Raw genomic sequence first — 21,940 nt, 5'->3', positions numbered from 1 at the left:
GGTGTCATCTAGCATGAAGTAGCTAATAATGTGTGGTATGCTGTGCTATGATTGGTCACTTTCAGTAGCGCGCTCTTTTAGAAAGAAAATCGTAACCACATTTCATTTATTTCAATGAATCATGACCACATCTGCTGTTGTGCTTTATGAAAAGCATCAGAGCCAATCTGTATTGGTAGCTGGTGTATAAAGTCAATAGAACATTGTAAACACAGTACGACATCTCGACTGCAGCTGTAGACAGACAAAGACGCACTGTGATCTGACCGTGTTCAGGACGGCGTCGTTTGGAGTGTGTGTGGGACGCAGGCATGTGTAGAGTGGGAGTCGTTGGCATGCGTCGTCTCATTCAGACAGTAATGGGTGTGTTCACTCCGTTGCGTGTTTGTGCGTGATTGCGAGGCTCATTTGCATGGTTTTGCATCTGATATGCCACAACCTTTACATGATTTGCATTCCCATTCAGAAAACACCACAGAATTCAAAGAAAGTGTTTCTAGTTTCTTGGCCTCCATCACCATACTGTAAGCTTCTCTCACATATCCCACACACACGCAACAGTCACTTACTGGGGTCTAAAGGAGACATTCATGGCTGATAATCACTGTTACACAGTACTGACACTACACATACACTTAAACATTTCTTGAGGTTGTTGCAAGGGATAAAATTAAGTGACATCTGCAAATAAATTATACTAGAGCTTTTCTCAAAACTCACGGAAAACTCACTTTTTAGAGACTTTTCAGTGATATTTAACCAGCGGACGCCGCAGTGATTTCAGTGGATGTGATTTCAGTGATTTCATGTCTTTTCGCTGTGAAATCTTTACTGATTTTTATAAAGTAAATGTAAGAATAACTGATATTGTTAGTAATATTTCAAGATAAACATTTACTGTACTGAAGGGTTTACTTTTTTACTTTTTAGAAAAATCATGCGAGCATCAAATATGATCACCAGACTTTTGAAGAACGTTTATTTGTACATCCTTCAATCATCATTGTACACTCCCCACAGTAAAAACTATAGAGCTTCAATCATAAAACTGAGCACTAAAATATCATCTTACTAAGATATTATTGGGAGATATATTTATGTATTTCATGTAAGTGGTCTGTTATACTGTTATAAAAGATCTCATTGATTTTCATTACAAGCTGTCAGAATTTCATCTTATTTTTTAGCCATATAAATAGAAGTAGCTGCACCAAATTTGATATATTTGTTCAGTCTGGGCCTCTGAATGAAGCTGAGTTTGATCTCCATATTCTCTTATATCATGATATATGAGCTATAAAAGCCTGATGTTTCAAACGATACTCAACAAAAACACATTTGAAAACTTAGGTTCAGTAAGCTCTTCCATTAAAAATAAATAAATAATAAAAAATTAGGTTACACTTTATTTTGATAGTCCACTTTAGACAAGTAACTTTGTAACTACATGTCAACTAATTCTCATTAATTTGCAACTGCATGTGTACTAACTCTCAGTAAGTTATATGTTGTGGACCCATCAAAATAAAGTGTTAGAAGATATTAAGCAGACAGTCTACTAATACTCTAATGACTGCTATAGTTGACATGTAGTTGCAAAGTTACTTACTGTTAGTAGAATGTCTAAAGTGGACTATCGAAATAGTGTTACCAAAAATTATTACCTATGTCAGGCTTTACAGGGTTAACTATGAACATGTTCCACTAAAGTTTGACAAACCATTTTGTGAAATGTTTTGCTTGAAATGTGTCCTTGAAATGCCACTTATCTAAATCAACATTATTTATTATTTAAAGTGTCCAGATATGTTTTTAAGGCCACCCATTTCTCTTTGAATCTGACTGAAAAGTGGAAAATCAGTCACTCCCACATGTACTGCAGAGGAAATGGACTTGAAGTACAATACGAGTTGACAGCAAATCTGTTCAGTTTCTGTGAGTTCAGACCAGTTCAGTTTGATACACTGGACAGTGCTTCAGTTCAGCAGTTTGATTTCTTTTGCATTTCAGAATTGTTTTACTTTTTACCGCAAAGCCTGTAATGGACTGATTGATAACAGGTATCACTTGTGACAACTTGCCCCATAGAGTTTGAAAACATGCATCTCGTCATAAAAGTTCGCAGACCTGAGAGTTTGAGAAGCAGAACATGCAACTTTATGCGACTTCAACATAATGTGATTTATTTAGTTTTTAGCCTTTTAAATTATTGACCAGCATGATTCACTAGTAAGTAGTTATTTTTTAGGACTGATGCTGCTGAATCGGCAGATTATTATTTATTTTTTATTTTTTCAATGATCCATTGAAAAAGCACAACATTACATCACTACATCCAAGTAATGTGAGTGGCATTTATACTTTGCAAACAGGCTGTAAAACTTAATCTGCTTGAGAGAACTAATTTGTGAGCAGTCACCATTTCCATTCTGTCAATTCTGTAATCCATTCAAGCCTCTGCTGGTCTGTGAAATGTGTTTTTCCTCTCAGAAGATCTCAGCTCTTATTTTTGAACATCAGCTTGACTGTGTTTGTGTTTGCAGGCAACATTTCCCTGGTAACGCCGTCCAGCTACAGCCCAGCCACCAAGATCACACTGGGGGCAGTCAACTCCAATGTGGGAGCCCAGATGGTGAGTGTCTCACAAACACACCAGTGCACTCAAATACACGTCAACAAACATGCACTTCATAGTGTCCCAAACACACAGATTAAACTAAGGCTGCTGGGGTCCTCGTGTACTTCGTCACTCTTGTGACCATTTTGGATATATTCACCATTGGCAACAGTTGGGAAAACGTTGTGTGCAGTTTCATCACATTTTATTTCATGAGCATTTATGTTTGTTTTGTAAAGATTTAAAACGATTTAGAGGAACCATAACTGAGAATCCACTAGTATGCAAGAAGTAAAATGCCATAAATCTACATTTAAAAACTGCAAAACACAATGAGTGTTTATTTTTAAATGCTATATATAAAAATTTAATAAACATCAATATTTATCTATGCATAGAGCATAAATGTATCTAAAATACTTCAGTAAACATGTTTATCAGTGAACTGATTCACTGAAATGCACCATTTGGGAGAAATGATTGACCAGAAATCAATCAAACGTCTCAATTGACCTATCACTAAGCCCCTCCCCTCGAACGCAGACTAGCCAATGGCAGTCGAGTATCAGTTGCACGGGGAGCGGAACTTGGACATCTTTAGGTTTCAGCGCCTTAGAGAAACATTGAAAGATCCGAAGCTCGCATCGGTTTTATGGGGTTTATGCTTCAAAAATGGAAAAACGATGTGCCTGGGGTATCCTGAGAGGATGGGCAATATAATTTATTTTATTACATTTCCTGAATCCAAACAAAACAGAGCAAAATGTCCCTAAGTATTCACCCCAATACAAATGAAGACAAAAACGTTCATTTTCTGGTTGTCATACACTCATTAAGTTACAGTTTTCGTCTGCTCAAGCAGAACGTTAATGTTATCTTGTGCTTTAGCAAGGTATCTCTGGCTAAAACTAGCTAACGTTAAAGTTAGTGAGTCCATGCTAACGTGCAAACCTAAATAGCGGACTGTTCTCGCTTCTTGTACAGTGTAGGTCAAAAACACACAAACGTAGGTCTAGATTTCAGTGCCTCTCCATATTAAACTGGTTAAATGTGCATTAATTTAATCGTACCCTGCGATACATGAACAGTGTTGATCCTGCATGTTGTCATCCGCGATCGTGATGACCGACCGTAACATGAGACTTCTCCCGCTTACATTGTGATCTGTAAACCCTCCTTCGAGTTAGTCACCGTATTTATTTTAAAATATTTTATAAATCCCTCCATGGAATATGTAATTCCCATTTGGTGGCCTTCTGTGTCCAAAATTGTGCAAAAACTTTGTGGGACAAGATTTGCTTACAAACATTAGCTTACAATGAACAATACATTGGTTACAGTATTTATTAATTCTGGAACAAATGTATTGGTCATTGTAAGATAATTTTAGTTAATGCATTAAAGTCAACTAATGAGATCTTTTTGTTAAGAGTTACCAATAAATAACTAAAAAGTGTTAACTTTGCCTGTCTTGTCCACAAATTCTAGCTCCTTGTGTGAGTTATTTGCACTTTGCTTTTATCCAAAGCGACTTACAGTTGAGGAAAACAACAAGCGGGTCATCATGAGATGGCAATAAACACAAGAAGTGTCCATTACACAAGTTTTCAGCAACCATTCAAAACTATAAAAACTAGGACAGGAAGATATTAAGGGAAAATAAGAGCGCAAGTTATGTTTGTACACTCTCAGAAATAAAGGTACAAAAGCTGTCAGTGGGGCGGTACCTTTTCAAAGGGTACATGTTTGTACCTAAAGGGTCCATTTTGGTACCTTAAAGGTACATATTAGTACTTAAAGTGTACATATTTGAACCTAATAGGTACAAAAGTGTACCTTTTGGAAAGGTACCGCCCCAGTGACAGCTTTAGTACCTTTATTTCTGAGAGTGTAGATGGGACAGTTGTGCTGCAGTTCATGCTGTGTCCAGTAGTGGGCAGTGAAATCCTGACATTCATAGACTGGCTTTACTGCATGAGCTTGTCTGCTGTACATGGACAATAGTTACGAGAGGGGGATGGAGAGAGCAGGGGCTTTATGGGTCAGTATATCTGCACCGAGCTGAACAAAAGAAAGGAATGTAGAAAAGATGAAGGAGTGAGACATTGCTGGAAGATGAGGAAGTTTGAGGAGACCTAGAACGTCTGTCAGGAAGTATCTTCTTTGTAAATGCATACATTTAAAGGTGAAATGTAAAAATTTTTTCAGAAAACTACAAGAATGTGCACACTGTTACTCTGTCATGATGTGTCAGCTGCTCTCTCCCGTGATGCTGTGAGTTTAGACCAGGGTCTGTTTGTCCCAGAAATGGCAGGAGGACCGTTTGGGAAACCTGTTTGGAAGCAGCCATTATTTCTGTTCAGTGCAGACACACTTGACTAAACAGCGAGTCGAGTGATGGACGGATGTTGATGGCGGAGCAGAAAGCGCCGTGAAAGGAGAGGAGAACAACTCTGCTAATGAGCTTATTAATGAGCGAATGGCATGAGAGACCCTCGTAAAGACCCTCGCTCGCTCGTTGTTTAGATGCACACATGCAGATTCCTTTCCCATGATCACATCCTCCTCTCTCAGTGTCACCTGCTTATCCATTAACATGCGAGAGAACGAGACGTGAAGACTGTGATTGGTTACTGTATACTGCCTACTGATACACACTTAAAAGAGCAGTATGCTACATGATCCAGTGACGAGAATTAGAAATGTTGCCTTGGCAGCTAACTAAAATAAGTTTAAGTTAAAGTAAAATAAAATAAAATAAATTAATACATTTAATTAAATAAAATAGTTAAATAAAATGAATTAAACTAATATTAAAATATATGTAAAAAAAAAAAAAGTAATACAAATTATAAAGAGCTATGAAATAGCTAAAATTAAAATGAAAAGTGAAAATATAAAAGTAAAAACTATTTTAAAATACAGTAAATATTATAATAATATATTATATATAACATAAAACTACTACTATATTAAAAACTGCTAAAATATGAGACTAATACTATATATAAAATACTAAAATAACACTGTCAGTAGTATGTTGCATGCTTTAGTTTGTCAGTTAGCATATTATAAATGAAACTATTTAAATGCAATTCATGCATAAATATTTAAAATTTTCATTTGAATAAAAAACATTGTTTAATTAAATAATAGTAATGATAATAATAATAACAATTACAATTTAATTCATTTAAATAAAGTTGGTTTATCAAATGATGTTAAAAATTTAGGGGTGTACTTGTAATTGCTCATTCATTCATCACAGTGGAAATGTGTTTTGTCAGTTTGTACATAAAGCTATATTGAAATATTTAATAAAATAATAATAAAAATGACAAAAGGACTTCAATTTATGACGACCTAAGCTAAAATAAAACTGAAAACTGAAAATAAGGGGAAATTTCATTAATTATACAATAAAATAGAAATAATATTAAAATAACAATGACACGAACACATTATAGTGCATGCTTTATTTAAGTTAATTACATTTTAATTTTAATTAATGTCAAATTACTGGATTATATTATCTTTATATTATAAAGAATGTTTTAATTAGATTTGTTTAATTTATTAATAATAAATGTTACAAATTGTGGCTGTACTGCTTATTCACTCTTCACTGCATTGTGGGATAGAGTATTCAGTGCAATATGCTGTATACTGCACATTTTGACAAAAATAGCAGATGATCCGATGCATTCCATTCAACCACAAAAATTGCCTGCTGTGCACTGCACGCTGCAGAAATGATGGAGAGCGCCATTCCAGCAGCAGGAGGATAAATCATCTGTGAGGCAGTGCTGATGGATGAGGATGCCCTTGCTGTGGTTGGGCTGCAGGAGGAGTTCTTGCTCTCCCCAGGGGCTGCAGCACACAGATTCAGGTTAGCAGAGAGGCTGCTGGATAGAAATGTACTCAGGAAGGCCCTGGTACAGCAGCACAGCTCATCTACATGCGCTCCAGAACAGGTGTCTGTCAGCAGCGCTGGAATGGAGGCCGCCTGAAGCACAGCGATCTGTTAGCGTACACATTCATCTCAATGGCAGGCGCTCGCTGGAAGCGCACAACCTTTGAATTATGGGGTAGAAACAGGTTTATTTCCCCCATAATGGTGCAGTTACGGCATCTGCCAGCAGGGGGTGACTGCCAAAACAGCCGGCCCAATAAAGCACAGTGATGCTCTCTACTGGTCTGAACTTGTCTTCAGACAATCTTCAGTTATAATTTGCATAACCTTGCACTGTTTGTTGTCTCTGCAGATTTTAAACACACCGCAGAGAGTGTCTCGTCCTGGAGGTATCCTCATCGGCAGCCCGTTTACGCCACACACAACACCGGTGGCCATGGTTACTCAAGCACACCCTCCCGAGGGCGACGAGTGGACCCCGGGGTGAGAGAACACACACTTGCTTCTCACGCAGTGATTTTAATGTCAACCTTTGAAAGCGCCCCTTAAATGATGCCTCTCTACTGTTCCCATGTGAAGTGATGAAAAAATCTTTCACATTAATTCTTATGTATTTCTTTTTTTTATCAGTGTTCCATTTTCATGATTGAAGTAAATTTTAGTAAAAAGCAAAACACATGTCTAATTAATTGAAATCATTACAATTTAAGTTTAATAAACTATATATTTTTAGGGCCTTGTAAAATCCATTAATTCTTTTTTTCCAATTTAATTTTTTTTTTCCTGCCTGAATTCTTCTGTATTTGTTTTTGTTGTTTTTTTTTTTCTTTTTAATTTGTCTGCATTTCATTTTAATGATTAAAGTAAATTTTAGCAAGAAAGCATATATAATTAATTTAGATAATTGCACTTTCAATTTTTATATATATATATATATATTATTTTTGTTAAATTGTTTAATTAAAATTATATTTTTAGGGATGTAGGGCTCTTTTTTTTTTTTTGCTGTTTCAATAGTTTTAATTACATTTTCATGCTAAAAGCATGTCTAATCAATGCAATTTATTATTATTTTTTAATATTTAAATATTTATTCTGTTTTGTCTATTTTAATTTTTCTGGTTTTATGACAACAAATTTTGGTAACCAATTGGCATAAATATTAAAAATGTACTATTTTAAAATATAATCAAATTAATTTTTAACAATGCTTTTTTTGGAAAACAAAATGCTGCACAACAGAGGGTTACTGTTAAAATTAAATTACTGTTTAAGGAAAATTGTGATATTCCTTAAATTAAGGTTTAGTCCTTTAATAATGCAGAAAATACTACTAGCGTCACTTGTGCTGGAGTATGTGTAGCAGCTAAACCTGCAGCAATCATAAACACGGAGAAAGGACAAACAGACTTCATATTTAAAGAGCAGTCTTTTCACGGTTTACCATTCACCGACAATAGTCTGTATTTATCAAATCGTGATGTACAGCCCTACTTTTGATTTTAATTCTATGACATTCTGCATTATACTGTAAACGAAAGATGTTTCTGCTTGAGTTTTGGAAGTACATTGACTTGTTGATGTTTAACCTTATTTAAACCTTATAAAAGCCATATATATTTTATGCAGAATAAAATTCAGATATTTTTAGCAAACTCAAACCTTGTGTATTTGTTGACTAATTGTGGCCTTTTCTTCGTAGAAACAAAAAAAGGACACATGACTACATTGATTCCTATTACTCAGACAGGTGGGCGACTCTTTTCAAACTGAAATCTATTTTAAGCTGCGTTTTACATTTTTAAAATCATGTTTACAATGTTTTTAAAAATTGAAAATGATTTTGTATATAAAAAAAAACTCTTATTATAGTGGGTTAGAAAAAAAAGAGTTGTGACATTTCAGCAGAATGTGTGGAAATATTAAAATGTGTGTTTTGCAGGGATGGACTCTGTTCGAGTGATTCCTCGTCCAGGTAAATGAGTTGAGTTGGGGGACGCTGGGATCAATAGCCACATGTCTTTAAATGGATGTGTGTGTGTGTGTGTGTGAGAGAGAGAGAGAGAGAGAAAGAGAGCGCTGTAGTCTCACTAGGATTTATGAGGCTCAGATGTTCTGCAGGACGGTGGCGTATCACAGCTGCAAACCCAGTTGTGTTTCAGAGCTCCTGTGTCCCTAATGAGTTTCTCTGTTAACATACAAACACACTCACACACGCACTCCTTCAGCTGCTTTTCTGTCTTAATTGAACATGATTAATGTCGTGTTTGCATCTGCGCTCGACTCAGCCACTAGAGCTGAGGATGAAATGGAGCAGCAGTGGTTCTCTGACGAACTCTGACGTCAGTCGTCAGTGCTACATTTCACAGAGAACACTGTGCTATCTTCAAGTGTTCATGTGCAGTGCTGTGTTACTTCCTCTCCATCACACGATGTGTTACTGTAGTGCTTCTCTGTTCAGCTTGATGAACACCGAGTCCTTAAACGGGCTACATGTCATTTTTTTTTACTCTTCTGATGCATAAAAATACCATAATATGTTTACAGATTTTTAGGAAACAAGCTAAATTCACGTACATGTTTCTCCAACAAACAAGCTACAGCCATTTATTCTACTTAGAAATGTATGTTCTGTGATGGCATTTCTGTTTTTGTTTTAGTCTGTGACTCTGCCCACTGCCAGTTTACCCAATAGGATTTTGACAACCTGGGTTGCCAGTTGGTGGAAAACACAGTGCATTGCAGCCATGGAAGCCAGCAAATGAAGCGGTTCAGAGATCACTGATTCTACCCCACCTAAAAAAGCCTCAGTATCCATCTAAAAAGCTCTGTGACCAGAGACATATTAAAGTCGCTGCTGTAAGGGTTTTATCCTTCATTTATAAATTTTAGCTTTAGGGAACCAAATCGTAGAAATTCGGTTTTGATCTGATTAATTGATATTAATCAAAATTGTATCATTTATACCTTATTAACGACTCGACCAGAGAGTATTAATACAGTATATTTTAGCAATTTGGCTTATTGTTGATAATAATACAGAATTGATTGGGAAATCTTTGAGCACAGGTAACACGATCTATGGCAAATAATTTAAGATTTGAAAATCAAGGCACCAAACTATTCATTAAAAATGAATCGAGAGTTTATTTACTATTCTAAGGTACAATACACAACAAAACACATACACACACATACATACGTTATGGCAAGATAAAAGCAGTTTGAAGAAAGTTAAGCTATTCTCTTTTCCTGAGAATAAAGACGCCCTTGGGACGTCACAAACAGAAGACTCGGTTATCGTTATCTTTTAACGATTCATTCAATTCAAACTCAGCGAATTCAAGATTCAAGAACCTTTTTCACCCCTGACGAGTTTGCACCCCTGATCATTGAATTATGGTCAAAAGCAGTCAGGGGACTCAGGGAGGGTCTGTGCTGGAGCATGTCCAGATTCCCCGTGCTTTGTACTGTCTGTTTATTCGACTTTATTTATGGTAAACTGGTCAGGAATAACATTGAAGATTGGTTCTTCAAGGGATGGTCAGATGTTCTCCTCCCAGCTTCATGAGATAAGGAGAACAGACAGGAAGCTTAGTCAGATACTTTGGGCGTTGGGTTGGTCATTTGTAACTTTTACGAGCTGATGATGGAAGATCAGTTCCAGTGAAATGTTCTTAAGTTAAACTCATGTGTGTGCGTTCTTTTCGACCAGGTTCTACACTGCGTTCCATTGCGCTTGTACCTGTTGCGTGTCCTCAATCTGGCAGCCCAGCTGGAGAAACAACTCTCTCTAATATTTTGAATTTGGACTGCTGTTTGGTTGCCAACATTCTTTAAAATATAATTTTTCAGTTCCCGCACTATATGCAAATTTTTGAAATTCATGTCACTGAAAGCAACAAATCGCCTGCATTTTATTATTGTCATCTGATTTCAAGATCAAAGGCCGCAACAGCGTTCACCACAATGTAAAAAAAATCCTGTAAATTTTACCGTAAAAAAATACGGTAGCAACGTTTTTGGGTTTACGTATTTAACTTAAATTTACAATCAAAAACCGTAATTCTTTAACTGATGTAATGTTAATATACCAGCCTATTGAAGTTCTGAAATCTGTTTTGTACCTACACTGATACCATCAAAATCAGGTGGTGATGAGAAAGTTACATGATGAACCAAAGCTCACCACAAGCAGCTTTTCCACAAGCTGAGAAGGCCAATACTATATAGATATATAGAAGGTGCACGATGTCATTCACACAAACATTAAACACCATCATGGTGAGACTCATTAAACTGAAATATGCAATAAACATTAATTTAACAACATTAGATGTTACATACAACCCTAATAAACATAACTAATAAGAAAAAAAAAACTAAGAAACAGTTATTTCAAAGAAAAAACATCAAATTTTAAATGCAGCGCAGGGAATTCTAGGACATCAATTTACGTTTTTTCCCTGTAAATTTTATATTCTTTTTCACTTCCAAAAACAGTACCGTAAAATTGTCTGAAATGTCCATTACAGTTTTTCACCGTATATATTAGGGGAAATTACCGTTAACCATTTAACAGGTTTTTACTGTAGCCTTTTTACCGTTCAAATCACTTTTAATTAAGATAACTATGGATTGAACATGAAAAGATTCTCCAGATTGAAGATGCGACACTGAACAGTGATTTTCATTTGCGTCATTATCTGTGGAGATGTGTGTTGCGGTAGCGCTGTGCTATCCGGGACACACTCTCACACACTTTACACATTTCCAGTTGCGTCAGGAATGCATCTCAAAAAACCTCCTGAAGTGGTTTATGTGACCAGATTACATCTCAAATCTGTTTCAGAGGGCATTTGTGCCTGGTCTTTTCTCAATCTGATAACTATCTGATCAAAGAAAACATATGGACAAGTGCAGGGCCGCCTGCAGGATTTCTTCCGAGGGTACACACAGAAGGTGGTGGGGGGTCGTATGTAATGGTAAAGTGATTATATTTCGTTTAGTTTTTTTATAAAGCTAATTTATAAAAACGTTTGGAGCACTTTTTGTTCGTTAAATGTAAGGGTTTTTTTTTTTTTTTTTTTTTTAAGTAACGACCAAGCGGCCAGCGGCAGACAGTGAACTGATCATAGCCTATGTTTGATCAATTTAGCCTTCTCAAATCATCACGACTTGCCTAAAATACAATCTATAGATATAAACAGTTCAAGCATATCACAATATTAGTTTAAATGTTTGAACTATATAAATATGCGCTAGGTGCGTATCTAATCATTTGTGTGAAGAGTAGAAGCTGAAGCGCACTTTGCAGGACATGGAGGCGCCAGAGCGGTCACTTGCATTTTTTTCTTGATAGTGGAAACAACTTAAAATATGCCGTAATTTTTGCTCATAAAAGGTAAGAGTAATACATCATTCGTAACTGTAAAGGGTCTACTTTTATTTGTGTGCATTCACAATATCAACAAAACGTTGTGCTTTTAATAAAATAAATAGGAAAACAGAGGATGCGCTTGCCGTCTCGTCTTGAATATGAGCGCTTCACAATGATGAACCGAAACTCAACAAATTGAGTCACAAATATGATAAATATATCTATAGAAAGCTTTAAATTACTACTTTAAAATTCAAATTGAAAACAAAATCTCTTTCATTATGTAATCCGTAAAGATGCATTTCTCTCTAAAGGCACGTCCAATGAGGAGATGGCGAGTCATTTTTCATCACCGTCTAAAATATAAAAATAAGGAAAAGCCTAAAACAGGCCAGATTTATATTTTTTTCTGATTTTTATGTTGCTCTGCTCTGAATTCCTTAAGATTTAAAGGATTTTCTGCAACGCAGTTTTGTCTGATAGGCTATGTGAATTATTTATTAGCCTATTTTTAATCCATGTAAAACAGCTTTAAAATTTACTTTATTGCATTCCAGATGATTTTAAAGAACTTTTCACTATAAATTTTACGGGTAGCTTGAATGTAAAACATTGTCATGAATTCGTTGTACAGGTGCTGGTCATATAATTAGAATATCATCAAAAAGTTGATTTATTTCACTAATTCCATTCAAAAAGTGAAACTTGTATATTATATTCATTCATTACACACAGACTGATATATTTCAAATGTTTATTTCTTTTAATTTTGATGATTAGAGCTTACAGCTCATGAAAGTCAAAAATCAGTATCTCAAAATATTAGAATATTTACATTTGAGTTTGAATAAATGGCCATCCCTACAGTATAAATTCTGGGTATCTCTTGTTCTTTATAACCACAATAATGGGGAAGACTGCTGACTTGGCAATGATCCAGAAGACGAACATTGACACCCTCCACAAAGAGGGTAAGTCACAGAGGGTCATTACTGAAAGGTGTGGCTGTTTACAGAGTGCTTTATCAAAGCATATTAAATGCAAAGTTGACTGGAAGGAAGAATTTGGGTAGGAAAAGGTGCACAAGCAACAGGGATGACCGCAAGCTTGATAATACAGTCAAGCAAAGCCGATTCAAACACTTGGGAGAGCTTCACAAGGAGAGAACTGAAGCTGGAGTCAGTGCATCAAGAGTCACCACGCTCAGACGTCTTCAGGAAAAGGGCTACCAAGCCACTTCTGAACCAGAGACAACGTCAGAAGCATCTTACCTGGGCTGTGGAGAAAAAGAACTGGACTGTTGCCCAGTGGTCCAAAGAACTCTTTTCAGATAAAAGTAAATTTTACATTTCATTTGGAAATCAAAGTGGAGAGGCACAGAATCCATGTTGCTTGAAGTCCAGTGTGAAGTTTCCACAGTCAGTGATGATTTGGGCTGCCATGTCATCTGCTGGTGTTGGTCCACTGTGTTTTCTGAAGTCCACAGTCAACGCAGCCATCTACCAGGAAATTTTAGAGCACTTCATGCTTCCTTCTGTTGACAAGCTTTATGGAGATGCTGATTTCATTTTCCAGCAGGACTTGGCACCTGCCCACACTGCCAAAGGTACCAAAAGCTGGTTCAATGACCATAGTGTTACTGTGCTTGATTGGCCAGCAAACTCGCCTGACCTGAACCCCATAGAGAATCTATGGGGTATTGTCAAGAGGAAGATGAGAGACACCAGATCCAACAATGCAGATGAGCTGAAGGCCACTATCAGAGCAACCTGGGCTCTCATAACACCTGAGCAGTGCCACAGACTGATCGACTCCATGCCACGCCGCATTGCTGCAGTAATTCAGGCAAAAGGAGCCCCAACTAAGTATTGAGTGCTGTACATGCTCATACTTTTCATTTTCATACTTTTCAGTTGGCCAAGATTTCTGAAAATCCTTTCTTTGTATTGGTCTTAAGTAATATTCTAATATTTTGAGATACTGATTTTTGACTTTCATGAGCTGTAAGCTCTAATCATCAAAATTAAAAGAAATAAACATTTGAAATATATCAGTCTGTGTGTAATGAATGAATATAATATACAAGTTTCACTTTTTGAATGGAATTAGTGAAATAAATCAACTTTTTGATGATATTCTAATTATATGACCAGCACCTGTATTTCCATTTGTAAAATAGGCTACAAATGAATTGTTGTAGTCTAACCCGATCTCATGCAAGTGCGTGTAGCACGGTTTTCTCTTTCTATTTGACGCAATGTTTATAAGCAGAAATTGACTTTGGCATGCAAAAGACTGATACATTCATTATTAATGGCATGGCTGGTTCAGTCGACAGAAATACAGGACAAACGGGCCTATAATTTACTGCTGAAATGTTTGCGGGGCAAATCTCAGGACAGTCTGAGCTCTCATGGTACGCACAGTGCATACAGCCGTACACCTGCAGGCGCCACTGGACAAGTGTAAATAGGCCAGTGTGCATTTGTGTATAGCAGTTTATGTATGTATTAGGGGTGGCACGGTACACAGATGTCACGGTTCGGTATGTACCACGGTTCGGGGGTCACGGTTCGGTACAACAGGGGGGAAAAAAACATATACTATGCTCAGTTTCTTTTCATTTATTTTGAACAGACAGTAGTGCAAATTACTTTTTTTTTTTTTCCATCTAGATGTGAAAATACTAAATATTATTACATGTTATGTCTATAAAATCCGTTTTGTTTTCATTGTGAGTGTACACAAATAAAAGCAGACCTTTATACAGTGATTATTAATTAGACAATAAGTGTTTAAAGTTGATTCTGCTGGTATAAGGAAACAGCACACACACACACACACACACACACACACACACACACACACAAAACAAACAAAAAAACACATCAGTTCCAGCATTGCTAACTGGACAGCACAGTTGGTACTTTATCAAAATAAAATACAGTGAGCCAAACATCAGCGCGCGCCTCTGTGTCACCGTTGGAACGCGACTGAAGTACAAAGCCTATAATTTACATAATAAATAATAGTTTAGCGTTCAGATACTTTACATCGCAATTATGGAAATATTATGGAATATTTGGATTTGTGCCGAATGAGAGAGGTAGGATACACGAGCTCAAAGCCCCATTTCGCAAACAGTTGAGTGCGCAAGCCTTTAAAGTATACTCCCTTGTCAGTCTATGTGAGACGCGTTCAGAATCAGCACATGGTCACTGTCAGGGGGCTTTGTTTTCAAGTGCGCAACTCATGGCATTCGCTGTTCTTCTGCTGGCGCTTATCAAACAGTGCTGCATTACTGCGGGCGCCCCCTTCTGGATTGGGGGTGAATTGTCTGTATTCGTCGTAAGACCTCATGCACCGAACCGAGACGCCCGTACCGTGACTGTTCGGTACGAATACATGTACCGTGCCACCCCTAGTATGTATGTATGCATGTATGCATATATGCATTTATTTATTTATTTATTTATTTATTAATATTATTTACTCACTTGATATATTGGTTTGTAAGTGTTAATAACTAAATCACATTTTCAATAATATGTTTTTATGCTTTTTTCCCCTTCTTTTTACGGATTGAACCCTCTTTTCTTTTCACAGTTTCCCTAATTTTACTCATATTTTTGACTTGGTTACGAAAAATTAGCATTTTTAAAATGTTATCTTCTACCCCAAAATAATTTAGATTTCGTTTCCAAAGCAGTGCGAACTCTGTAATGCGGTCAGAACATTCTGACCAGCCCAAAATATTGCCTCGACCAATGGCGTGAGTTTGTGGCGGGGCTATCTGTTTATGTGATCAGTAGCAGACGAGGGGGAGTGTTCAGGAAACCTGTTTGAAAACAGTCATTAATTTTACAGTGGTGCTTAATGCTGTGGAAAACACACTTCATCCTTAATTACTAAATACATGCAATTTTGTATTCTGATTTAATAGTTATTTCCTGTTTAGGCCCACACACATTATAAATAGCTTTACTTTGCAATCAAGCACAGACACACATCGTTACCCTTCTGTGACTCTCCTGAGCCTCTTCTCGTTTTTGCTGCATTCTGGCAGATGTGTCTTCTCCTGCGAAAGGTCAGATGAATCTCCCTCCCCCTCTCTCCTCCTTCCTCTTTTTCAGCATCTCTTTTCTTTCCTGAGACTGCATTTCTGTGATGCTGAAACGCTCTTCACAGGGGGGGGGGGATCACATCTCTGCGCTGTTGCTAAGCAGAAATCGGTGTGTGTGTGCATGTATGTTACACATGAGGACCTGCGAGAGCTGCTCGCGTGTGTGAATGCATGCACTCTTCTCCGTCACAGAGCTGCATGAGCGTCCCTCTTACGCCATTGCAGTACTTTCAGTCAATTAGGGGTGAATTTTGTTGAGCTGGGGGTCTGGAACTAATTTGTCTTGACGACTGCAACCCCAATCAGCCGCCGCTGCACCCTCCCCTCTCTCCCCGTGTTCCTCCTGTTTCCCCGCACCTCTCTCCTTCATTGAGCGCCGGTTACATAATTCACCCCACAGTGCAGTTGCTTTATTTATACTGCGTGCGTGTGAGAGAGAGAGAAAGAGAATGAATGAATTCTCCTCCGGACCAGTCGTGTTTTTGTGCTTGGCTTGGCACACCATCGAACCCTGAGCCATGTCTTTGTTTTATCTCTCACAAGCGTTTACACGCACCACAGCCTCCGCGGCACGCATGCGTATGACATCAGGCGGAGCATCGCCGCGTGTGTAACAACAGAGTAATTCCAGTAAGTGTGGCACGGGGAGGTTGATGTTCCCTAACTTGCGGTCACAGATGGATTATGTAACCCGCTGGTGTCTGTGAAGCCCAGAGTATACTTCGGTTTTGATGCAAACTCTTACGTATGCACACAGCACCTTTCGACACATGCACATTAGGAAGTTTCATCCTTGTTCAGCATCTGTAGTATTTCTCTCCAGAGGTTATGAGTGATAAAAATGACATAAACTCTGAAACGTCTTTTTTGGGACCTGTGATACTTTTTTCAGGATTCTTAGATAAATAAAAAGTTAAAAGGAACGGTGTTTATTCAAAATATTGTTACAGCGTACACAAGTTTGGGGTCAGTACATTTTTTAAGACATTAATACTTAATTTCAGCAAGAGTGTGTTAAATGTATAAAAATGATAGTAAAGACTTGTATTGTTAGAAAAGATTTCTATTTTGAATAAATGCTGTTCTTTTTAACTTTTATTCATCGAAGAATCAAAGAAAAAAGTATCACAGGCTCCAAAAAATATACAGCAGTACAGTTGAACAGTTTCAACACTGATAATAAATCAGCATATTAGAATGATTTCTGAAGGATCATGTGACACTGAAGACTGGAGTAGTGGCTGATGAAATTCAGTGCCGAGTCACAGAAATAAATTATATTTTAAAGTATATTAAAATAGGAAACCAATATTTAGAAATCACAATAATATTTTACAATATTACAGTTTTTTTCTGTATTTTTGATCAAATAAAGTGAATGTGTGGTTAGAAAAATCTGGCTATGCATGTACAATGCTGATGATGAAATTTACATTATGCACACTGTTTGCGTACTTTAGCATACACGTAAAAACTCTAGTATATTTTGTGCTTTTATGCCGAGTTCACACTGCACAAAGTCATCGGATCGCCGTTGTTTTCACACTGCACGACTCTCTGGGGTAGCATTCAGTTGCACAATGGATCAGCGAGAGGTTATACACTGCATGACCTTACTATAGGAAGAATCACGACAACTCTATAAAACTACGTTTCACAACCAAACGCACGCGAGAAGTGAAAAGGAAATAACATAAGATTATGACTGAGTTCGCTGACAGGTTCAGATATTTAGCATGCCAAATATATCACGAGCGCCAGCGACAAGTTGGCGTTTCTCTCACATCGCGTCTTTGATAATTCACACTGCGTGATTGTCACTCGCGTGAACGAGCACCGATTTGCTTCCGATTTCAGGCATTTGTCTGTGATTTCACAAAACCTGTAGGCGAGTGAAAATCAGGGCTAAAATCATGCAGTGTGAACTCTGCTTTAGAGAACTGCTAATGCTCCAGTTTTCTTAGTGATGGAAAGATCGGATAATTTTACTGGCTCTCTTAATCGATATTGTTCATCACGATGAATTAATCTTTATTCATGTTATTTCATTCAAGTGCCATTAAATGTTTTATTTTTAAATGTTCCTCTAACATGTCCACCGATGCAATCTTGATCATGTTCCGAATTAGGAAATTATAATGCAGCCAAAAGTAATTTATGAGGAACATAAATGATTGCTTTCATTTTTAATTTTCATTGCGTTCATTTTTGACGTGAGACATGACCAACACATCAGAACGTGTTTTTTTTTTTTTTTTTCAAATTTGCTACTTTTCCATAGCTTTTCTATGTGAACATGCTATATGGCCGTGTATGACCGCTGCACTCGTGTTTCACATCTTTTGCAGCGTCTCGCATATGAGTCACATGTTTTTAAGACACCGTGTCAAGAATTTCTACTTTTACACACAGCGCAACAGTGGACCAATCAGAAGACCCTGGAGCCAGGGCAAGCATTGCAAGTTTTTTGTTTACAGTAGCAAGTTAGCATGGCAACTGTTGTATTTGACGGCAACAGAGCAGAGGAGGCGTTCTGGCTGTGCTTTTTTTTTTTTTTAAACATTCCAGAGTGCTGCGTTTTTAGACACAAAGATGCATTCTGTGTTAAGGGCCCCTTAGCTTTTTTTTTCACCTGCTGGCAACCAACAGTTTGGTTGACCTGTTCAGGCCGTCTAGGTCTAGGACAGCAGTTATTTCATTGGCTGAAAGAAATGTTAATGGGTATCAGTGCCTGTTAGAAACCCTACAGAATGGCTTTATGTCAGTAACTTTACTTTGATATTACAACCATTAATGATATAATAATAATAATAATAATAATGTTGTGGCCACCATGAACTAGAGAAAGCATTTATTTCACAATGAGATTTTCCCCCCACTTTCAATTGTTTTACTTCAATGATAGGTTTGGAATTTTGTGAATTTTTTGAATGAAAGATAAAAAGGATAAACAATGCAGATTTATTTTCACAGCCGCCTTTGCTCATATTTACCAAGGGTGCCAATATTAGTGGAGGGCACCGCACATGCATTTTATAGATCTTAATGTGAATGAACGTATGTCAGACATCTCCAATCATTTGGTCCGCTTAAACACCGCCCCTCCACAATCAAGCTTGCATTCATTTTTAAGTGCAAACGCCCCATCTTAAAATCCAATCAACAACTGTTGAATTGAACCAAGTCCCCACCATAACATATGGGTGGAAGAAAAGAAAAAAACCCTATTGCTACTTCCATTTATTTGCAAATAATTATATAATAGTGTACAACCAAAGCTGTAGATTATTAAACATTTAGGGTTTGTGTTAACTTAAGGTTCGCAAGGTAACAAATCAAGGTACTTACTCGCATAGCATACCGTTAGCCCATTAGCCTGCTAGCTAAGCTTTACCTTTCTCAAATGTTCAGTTTGTACACATTACAGATTTTTGTTTGATCAGGCATTACACCCAGGAATTTGAGGCACACTCAACTAACAACAACCCACAACATTATAGCAAACAGCCACAACGTTATAGCAAACAGCCACAACATTATAGCAATCGTCTTGCAAACCACCCAGAACACCTTTAACAATCTAGTTTTGGATTTGTCTGCGTTTATTGTGTTTTTAGAGTCTAGTGCTTTCTCATGTGCTCTGATTTATTTGTAACACGTGCACTATCCATCTCTCTGTACTTTATTCCTATTGGTGACAGAGATGAATGGATTGAGTGAATGAGTGTGGTTGTATCCATGCGGCGGCGGCGTTGGCGTCACGTTGAGTCACTCACTATCTCTCTCACACTCATCGTGTGTGCTTGTTTTCCCACCTCTGTCGCCTGAACTTGACGCATCCTGCAGTGAAGCTACAGTGACACGACCCCGGGCCACAGACCCAGTCAAACACAAAACACACATGCATGCTGGGAGCACAAATACACAGACTACCCTCACAACCCCAGACATACTGTGTATCTTTCCCAGATAGTGAGTGAGTGTGTGTGTGTGTGTTTTGGATAGTGTGTGTGTATATATAGGATCACACACTAGAATCAACTAATGACAAATGGAAATGATGGGTGTAAACTTGAAACATAGGATGAAAAGTGAAAAAGTGCAATGCATATGTGCTGTTTGTAGAGGACAAGGAGTGTGTGTCCACTCATACTCAATGCATGCTACTCTCAAACGCGTCATCTACAGTTACAGAGAACAGAGCTTGGTTTGCTGCTTCTCAAAACAACTTTAACAACAGTCCATCATAAGAGTGTATATGTGTGTGTATATATGAGAACCCAAATGTAAATGGTGTATGTGTTTATGATGGCCATTAATCTTTTTCCCAGACATGCGTTTGGAATACACATTTTCCTGCTGGGAATTCTTGGGAGCATATTTTAAAATTACAAGACATTCTTTCACTTTTCACCTCAAATCTGAAAAAAAATTTTACATTAAAGTTTAAAAATGAAGCCTTTTTTATTATTATGATTTTTTGCATTGTAACATTATTCTCATTCTCAGTGGTGATTCTAGTTGCTGTAACATAGTACTTTTTGCTTCAACATTGTTGCATTACGGTAGTGAGAATTGGAAGGGGTTTCATTTGTTATATAATGCAACAAATCTTAATTTTATTAATGTTTACACTTTTTGCCGTTTTATTTTACAATTAAATTTTTTTTTTTTTTTTTTTTTGAAAAAGCTATCCTTTACATGTATTGTCCAGAAATGAAACGTGCAAACTCTCACTCTTTGCCTTTCTCTGTCTCTGCAGTAAGAGAATGAAGAGGGCAGATAAGAATGGTAAAGGCCTGAGGCACTTCTCCATGAAGGTGTGTGAGAAGGTACAAAAGAAAGGCACTACGTCCTACAACGAGGTGGCCGATGAGCTGGTGTCTGAATTCACTCACGCCAGCAGCCTGATGCCCACCGACTCGGTGAGTGCCACAGAATAACACAACCGTGATGTGAATTTAAGGTCATTCCTTGCAGTTTTTACTGTTGCTCATACTTTGAGATAGTATTAAACCTAATAGGGCTAGGTTGAAAATATGGATTTCTTGGTTTTAATTGGTTTTCATTTTGATGAAGCGATATTGAGTCAATCTATGCTGTTTTCAGTTGATGCATGAACAAAACTTAATGCCTGCCATCCAATAAATGAAACAAAGTATCAGCTTTCAAATGATGTCCATTTTAATAGTAAAGTATCAGTTTGTATCAGTATGTGACCTGTGCTGGCAAAATGAGTCACAATGAGCAAAATGAGTTCTTTTTATTTTTACGTTCTCGAATACATCCCTTCAAAATGATGTATGTTTTGTTGGAATCGGATGCGAAATGACTGAGCTACACCTGTTTGAAGTCAATGGAGTCAGCAAAGTGAATTTAGAGAAAAACTGATTTAAAGTTTTCTGAAGGTTCCAAAGTAAAATCACCCAGCAACATTACATCTTTCCCCCCACTTCTTTTCTTAATAATCAATTCTTGATTAATAATCACAATATAGCTATTTTTTATTTTATCTTTGTTGTTATAAATACGAACCGATGCAAAAAAATAAACAAATATAAGAAACAAGTTTATTACCTACTTTTTTAATTTTACATCTAAACATGAGCATTCAAGTAAGAAAAACAAATAGTAAAATGTAAAAATCACTTAAGTGTGTTCATTAAATATAAATTGATTATTAAAACTACAAAAGCAGTTCAATTAAGCGGCAAGTGATTCCCTCTTTTCTTTTATTGTTTGATTAACATTACTGAGACAGATGGCTTATATTAAGACATAGTGTAATGCACGGATATAATATAATGTTACACATCCAATGTTTTTCCCCAAAAGTTCCCTAAACATTCACTTAAGATTTACATTTACATTTAGTCATTTAGCAGACACTTTTAACCAAAGCGACTT

General features: G+C 37.0%; 1 protein-coding gene across 3 annotated transcripts in view; it reads left to right on the top strand.

Annotated features, from left to right (window-relative positions):
* Positions 1-21,940, top strand: part of tfdp2 (transcription factor Dp-2) — a 57,433-nt gene that overhangs the window by 25,011 nt on the left and 10,482 nt on the right. For all 3 annotated transcript variants that reach the window (XM_058744850.1, XM_058744851.1, XM_058744848.1), the window contains 5 exons: positions 2,544-2,632; positions 6,883-7,013; positions 8,233-8,280; positions 8,473-8,505; positions 20,796-20,958. In XM_058744850.1, the coding sequence (XP_058600833.1) occupies positions 2,544-2,632; positions 6,883-7,013; positions 8,233-8,280; positions 8,473-8,505; positions 20,796-20,958 (464 nt within the window). The remainder of the gene's footprint in view (positions 1-2,543; positions 2,633-6,882; positions 7,014-8,232; positions 8,281-8,472; positions 8,506-20,795; positions 20,959-21,940) is intronic.

This window comes from Onychostoma macrolepis, chromosome 15 (genome assembly GCF_012432095.1).
Source record: "Onychostoma macrolepis isolate SWU-2019 chromosome 15, ASM1243209v1, whole genome shotgun sequence".
NCBI lineage: Eukaryota > Metazoa > Chordata > Actinopteri > Cypriniformes > Cyprinidae > Onychostoma > Onychostoma macrolepis.
Note: the sequence above shows the minus strand (reverse complement) of the source record. Positions and strands in the feature narration are given on the sequence as shown.